Below are 6,767 nucleotides of genomic sequence, written 5' to 3'. Positions count from 1 at the left end.
ATCTAACTACATGCTTGAGTTGCGTGTGTTACATGATCTCCCAGCGTCGCTGTAAACAGAAGCCATCAGAGAGAGACAACTGATCAGGGATCAGTAGGGGATTGCCTTAACAGGCTTCCACCCAAAATTGTCCTTAGATTGTAAAAAAGACATATGACTATGGTAGGGATTTTAGATTGTAAGCTCCTTTAAGGGACAGCTAGTGATATGGCTATGGACTTGTACAGCACTTCGTAATATGTTGGTGCTAAAAAAATACTGTGTAATAAAATACGTCATCAACTTTCGGACTAGATTTTGACCCTCTAAATTTTTCAAGTTTAGTCACAACAACAGATTCACATACCAGGCAATTTGTTTGAATGGTATACTTTATTTTGGCTGCTCTATTGAAAAGAATTCCATGCATTTCCTGTCCTTGGCACCATGATGTATTAAAGAAAATTTTTCCTAGCAGGAGCAATAAACTCCTGATGTGAAATTTCCCTTCTATGTGATTTTTTTTTCTTTTAAGATTCAAGTTGTTTTTTGAAAGCAATAGTTGACGTTCAATCATACAATGCAGAAATAAGAATTTAGTGTTACAAACTGTCATAGTGTCATAGGAAGGATGGTGAACCTTCCGTGTCGACAGCCTGCTTGGCATATATGGGGTGCAGAGTGTAAGACACCAGCCTCGGGGTTCACCAGCGCACCCTGCAGGGGGTGATGGATAGAACCAAAGTGTGGTACAGAAGTGAAAGGCAGAGGAGTAATCAGACGAGCCAAAGGTTAGGATAGGGGGCAATCAGAAGGGGTCTAGTCAGACAAAGCCAAAGTCATTATGCCAAAGAGTTAGGATCTGGAAATGCGGACAGGAAACTGGAAGCAAATTCTAGTAGAACTGCTTGTTCAGGCAACTTCCTGTTGCCAGTCACTTCCTTATATAGGGAAGATCATGTGATGAATAGAGACCATGTGACCTGCAGGTATCCAACCCACCACCAGAGGGAGTACTAGAGATAAGGCAATTCAGGTGTTCTTCACATTTCTGCCAGCAGGTGGAGCACATATTTGGAACACTCTAGTCCTATGAGGGAAAGGGGCAGCTGTCAGAGAGTCACATGATCTGGACCAGGAACCCACCAGAGAATGGGATTCCTGAGCAGAGTTGCAGCTGCCAGCAGGGGAGTGCAAGGTGGGTGATACAAAAAAGAACACAGATCCAATGGTCGTGCAAGGATCTATTACATAAACATTAAATTCTAACCCTTCCCCTGTCAACACAAACATTTCTTATGTTGGCCATAACCTGTCTGAAATTTAGATGTAGTTTTCTGACTGATTACTATCAGCCCTAAAAACACAGATTTTGGTTCCTCTTCTGCATTCTCAACATAGATGTCTCAACATAGATGGTATCACCTTAAAAAGGTGCATGTGTCATCTCTAATTATATATGTACGTAGAGCAGTCATACTAGTTCATTCTTCCTTTGCAGTTCTACACAATGGTTGTGGATCATTGCAGATGGCAGGGAGATCTCACTATAGGAACAATCATATAAAAAGCCAGGGGTTGACACCCATTGTTTTTTCTCAGAATATAAGCCCAAGAGTCAATAAAAGTCTCAGAAAACATTGAAACCAAAATGGCAGTCATATAACTAGATTTTGTAAAACTTATCATCATGTTTTGATTGTTAGAGGAAGTAAACTCCATGCAGATAGCATAGGATTAACACCTTGCTCAATTGTGTAAGGTGAAGCTGACCACCTTTACCTTAGTCTGAAATTACTCATTAAAATGACTCATTACTCATCAATTCAGTGCAATGAACAATCGTTTCTTCTTATGTTCTGTGTTAGTCATTCACTGAATGCACTGAATCTTATGCAGAAATAAGTTTTCCAAATTTGTACTCAGTTCCTGTTTTGTTAGTAGTACTCATGGGAAGATTTATGATATCTGATGAGAACTTAAATGTCTGCATAAATTATCCAGAATGGAACCAACCCAATCACCCTTGTTCTGATGAATTGCACAGTATGTAACCATCTTAAAGAGAACCTTTCATGCACTTGTACAGTCAGTGCTCTCCCTTGTGCTGCATTCTGTTAGTGTTCCATTCTGGCAAGCTCACTTTTTTAGGCTTTGTTCCAGCAACAGCCAGGGTTCTCCCCAGGCACTTTTAGCTGGGCGCACCACTCAGCACTTTTCAGCACCCACCCGGCTGTTTTTGGGTGGTTACCAAACAGTTTGTTCACAATACAGGGGCTGCCACCCACCTTAAATTTCTTCCCACCTGGCTTAAAAAAATTTCTGGGTTGAGCACTGAACAGCCCTAATGAAGGGTTTCTTTTTCCCTCCAGCATTTATTTTTTAATATTTAAAATGTAAAAGGAGGAGCTGGGACACCCAAAGGTGGTTGGGAACACCCAATCCTGCCAGCTAGATAGGAATAGAGTTGAGAATTATGGCAAAGAGATCTCACTATGGGAACAATCATGACACATAGGAAGACAGTTGGGTTGACTCCCACTCCCATAATGCTGAATCTATATTATAATTTTAATATTATATTTGGCCCAACTAACTTTATAGTTTATAGTACCGAACTTTTGAGTGTAAGGTGCTACCTTAATGTCCTGGTTGCAGAGTCACTTTGGTACTTTATAGTAATGAAACATTAACTGCATAGTCACTCAGGTATATAATAATATAGGGCCAGTCTGTGAGGGATCATTTTGGTACCTTACAGTCCTGGACTGATTTCTGCAGGGTCAGTCTGGTACCTTATAGAATTGGATCAGTTAGATCAAGGTCATTTTGGCACCTTATAGAACTGGATCCGGTGTATCAAGGTCAGTCTGTTACCCTAAAGCATCAAACTGGTGGGTACAAGGTAATCTCAGTACCTGGACCAAGGAGTACGGGGTCAGTCTAGTACCATAGTGCTGGATTGGGTAGTGCATGCATAGTTAATTTGGTTAATTTTGGTAGTGCACAGGTGTATGCAGGGTCAGCCTGGTACCTTACAATACTTCAAAGTACCTATTGCGGTGAATCAGGAAGTGCAGGTTCTAGTTTTGATTAGTTCTGGATCAGGGGGTCCATAGCCACCTCCCAAAAGTCAGTAAATAACATTTTAGTTTTGTGGTTGTTTAATAATACCATGGGGTAGAACTATTGCTAAAGATGGAGTAAAACACATCAGATCTTTTTTCTCTTTGGACAAATGTTCTACTCCTATTTAAAAACTGAAATCAATAGAACATAGCCACTAATGTGCAAGCCTTCTGATTTAATTACATTCTGGAACCAATTTGTTACAGGCCCCATAAATGTTTTTAAATGGTCTTACACTGCCTAGAGTAGTTATTAGTTCCTCTTTGGTTAATATGAACATGAGATCCAGAGGAAAGATAAAACCACACAATTTCTGCTGCATCTAGATTTACTGTAAAACACCCATGAAATGACAGATCTGCAAAATCTCAAAGGTTTTTTTATGTTCTCATAAGACATGCAATGCATCAAGGGTATAAAGATTTTGTAGTGAAGATGCCAGGATCACAATATATAGGCTGGACCTTCTACATCACATGTATTTTTTTTACATAGTGGCAACAATAGGGCAACATTTGACCTTATTGTGTTGTCAGCAAGGCAGCTTGATCAATATCCATTATAAATGTGTTTTCACATACATGACTCTACCACATAAAGGCTCCTAGAAACCTCCTTTATTAGTTGTATGAAATTCTAAAACCTAATATATAACACATATAATATGAACGTAAAACAGATAACACAGGAGGCCCAGACTTATTTATTGTAGCTGAAGACCTCTAATGTGTCTTTGCCCCAGTTCAACAAAGCACAACAAGTCAGCCAGCCAGACAAGAATGAAAACACAAAAACAAAAAAGTTGATATATTGCAGCTTATCAGTCCTTACATGCCATTACCTTTCTTGTTTTTATTTTTAATTAGTGATTACGTGGACAGGATTGGACTGGGGACCCTGGGACCTACCAGAAAAAGTGGGAAGAAGAAGGGCCCACCAAGATATATAACTGGCATTTTCTGTAAGGCAGCAGTGGCCAGGGGTCTTAAGAGGTCTCCAAACAACCTAGGTTTGGGGGCATATGATTGTGGTCAACCATATATATATTTAGATCCAACCCTGCCTGTGAAGAACACAATTCTTGTGCCTTCTATTTTTCTACACTGTATCCCTGGGGTCAGCCATGGTTTTCACACAAGCTGGCTTCAAATATGTTTGCTTCTCTGTTACTTTATAGATTGATGGCATTAGTAGTTAACACAATCAAAGTATGGTTTCTTTCCTTTCTTTTAATGTTCTTTCCTATATTTTTAACAATGTAATAATAAATATTTATTATTTAACAAAACATGAATGCATGTGGAATTTCTCAGACATAAATGCTTTGCTTGTATCATGTTTTATTGTTCTTGTACATAAGTCCTTGAAGTACATCTAGTAAATAATCATTTCCATTGTCATATAAGCTGAAACATATTATTACAATATCCAAACTAATTTTCATTATTTTTAAATCTGCAGATCAATAAAATAAAACCTGCGATCTTGCCAGAAAGGTCCCCTTTCAGGTAAATTCTACAGGTATGTTCCAATTATCTAAATAAATAGAAAATTCTGTGATACACTGTGCTTTAGCAAGCTGTTATTCAAGGTTTACATTGATTCCCCTCTCAGCCTTCTAATTAAATACTTACTTCCGTTGTGGTTTTCCTCTTGCTATGCTCAAGAGTTTTTAACTCCTCTTCCCTAAATACATTTTCCAGGAGCTCTAGAAGTGACTTTCTCACCCTCTTTTTCACATCTTTACCCAAGAAGACATAAAGGATTGGGTTGATACAACTATTGGAGTAGGCCAATGCTTGTGAGAGAAGGTCCAGATAGGACACTGCTGGGTTGTCGAAATAGAGCAGGATAATGCCCATTATGTGGTAGGGAGCCCAGCTCAAACAAAATGCTATGACAATGCCAATCACCACTTTAATAGTTTTGTGGCCAACCTTTACAAATCTGGTGTGTTTTAATTTAAAAGCCAGACAAGCATAACTGGTAGAAATAATTAATAGAGGTATCAGAAAACCAAAAATCATGCGTGTAAAAGTGACCTCCTTTTCTGGATAATAAACATAGGTTTCAGAACTTCTATTAAGGTACTGAAGGTCGCTGTGTCCATAACCACAAAGTGTGAGGTTCTCTTCAGTAAAGGTTGTTCTGTGTAGGGCAACAGGTAGACACATCAAGGATGACAACATCCAAATTACTAAGCATATTATCCTGGCCATATGTAGGGTGCGATGGTTTTTGGACCACACGGGTTGGACAACCAAGAGACAACGGTCAACACTTATCGCTACCAGGGTAAAAATGCTGGCAAACATGGTGAAGAAAATGATGGAGGGTAACATCTTGCAGAAAGCTTGACCGTATAACCATTCATCATAGAAGTATTGGGCTATCAACAATGGAAAAGCTAGACAGCAAAACATATCAGCTAAAGCAAGGTTACAAAACCAAATGTTCATCACTGTCCTCTTCATCTTTATTCCGGTAATCCAAAGAACTAAAAAATTGCCAGGAACGCCAACTAAAGTTGTTATAACCATAATCAGGATGGTAAACACATGTTTTTCTGTTGAATTCATTGATGATTCAAGATCAGTACTTGCATTCAACATTCTGGTCTCCTATAATGACAACAGCGTTAGCTGACGTGATTTTTATCTATTCAGACTTGGTAAATGCATCCATAAATTAATATTATTTATCATGATTTTAAATCTACAAATGGTGTCTCTTCCTTGTCCACAGCCAAGCGTTCAATATGACCACACACATTAGGCTATGTACAAATACTAGATGATGGTTGCTCGAGTGGTATTATCTAGTGTGTGTACAGTCGCCCCCTGATGTCTTTCATTGATTCATCCTAAAGGATTCATGAATAATCAAGTGGGACAACTGGAAAAATGGCGTCAGACATTTCCTACCCACCAAGCCCTCAGTTATGTCATTTACAAACAATTTACCCAAAACTGAGCCTAATAACAAACCTTATAGTACACCACTAGTGCCTGGTCTCTGTTCCCAATGTAATTCATTTACAACCGCACCAGTCGTGTATTCACTGATGTAAATCATTGCATGGGAAAGACTTACCTCTTCTCTGCACCTGATCAAAATACTCTTCTTGATATCTTTTAGGTTTTCTGGAACTTAGTAAACAAAACACAACTGGTTCTTCTGAAATTGAATATGCGTTTGATATTAGTGGTGGAGAAACAAAGTCTATAAAGAACTAGAAAGTAATACAAAGTAGCAGGTCAGGGGGAACCATCATTAGGGAACTGTCATCATGAAAGTGAAAGACAAGCCAGACTGAAACATTCTGGCAAAAACTGAAAATTTATTATGAAATTAAATTTATTATTATTAAATTAAGTGTATTATTATTATGGATTAGTGCTTGCAATCCATGTTCTGCTTTCCTGTAAAGGCAACAGTACTAGATGGAGATAGTGAATTTCATAATCAAGGCACCCAGAAATGATTAATGTGCATGTATAGTTGCCAGTTCTCTCTTCTCTTGTATACAGTCTACATCCTCCTTCTAATGCCAACCACATGGATTGCAATCTGATTGTATCACCACCTAACCATCCAAGATGTTCCAACAACTAATGAGATTAACTAATGAGATACAAATGGATGATTTTGATACTGAG

At 38.5% G+C, this 6,767-nt stretch overlaps 1 protein-coding gene across 1 annotated transcript; it reads right to left on the bottom strand.

The window, feature by feature from the left end:
• Positions 1-4,217: 4,217 nt before the first annotated feature.
• Positions 4,218-6,302, bottom strand: LOC140339642 (C3a anaphylatoxin chemotactic receptor-like). Its single transcript, XM_072424425.1, has 2 exons — positions 6,202-6,302; positions 4,218-5,729 (listed from the first exon to the last, which is right to left on the bottom strand). The coding sequence occupies exon 2, from the start codon at positions 5,718-5,720 to the stop codon at positions 4,731-4,733; it is 990 nt and encodes a 329-aa protein (XP_072280526.1). The 5' UTR covers positions 5,721-5,729; positions 6,202-6,302; the 3' UTR covers positions 4,218-4,730.
• Positions 6,303-6,767: the final 465 nt, after the last annotated feature.

This window comes from Pyxicephalus adspersus, chromosome 10 (assembly GCF_032062135.1).
Source record: "Pyxicephalus adspersus chromosome 10, UCB_Pads_2.0, whole genome shotgun sequence".
Taxonomy (NCBI): Eukaryota; Metazoa; Chordata; class Amphibia; order Anura; family Pyxicephalidae; genus Pyxicephalus; species Pyxicephalus adspersus.
This window is presented reverse-complemented; position numbering and strand designations above follow the sequence as displayed.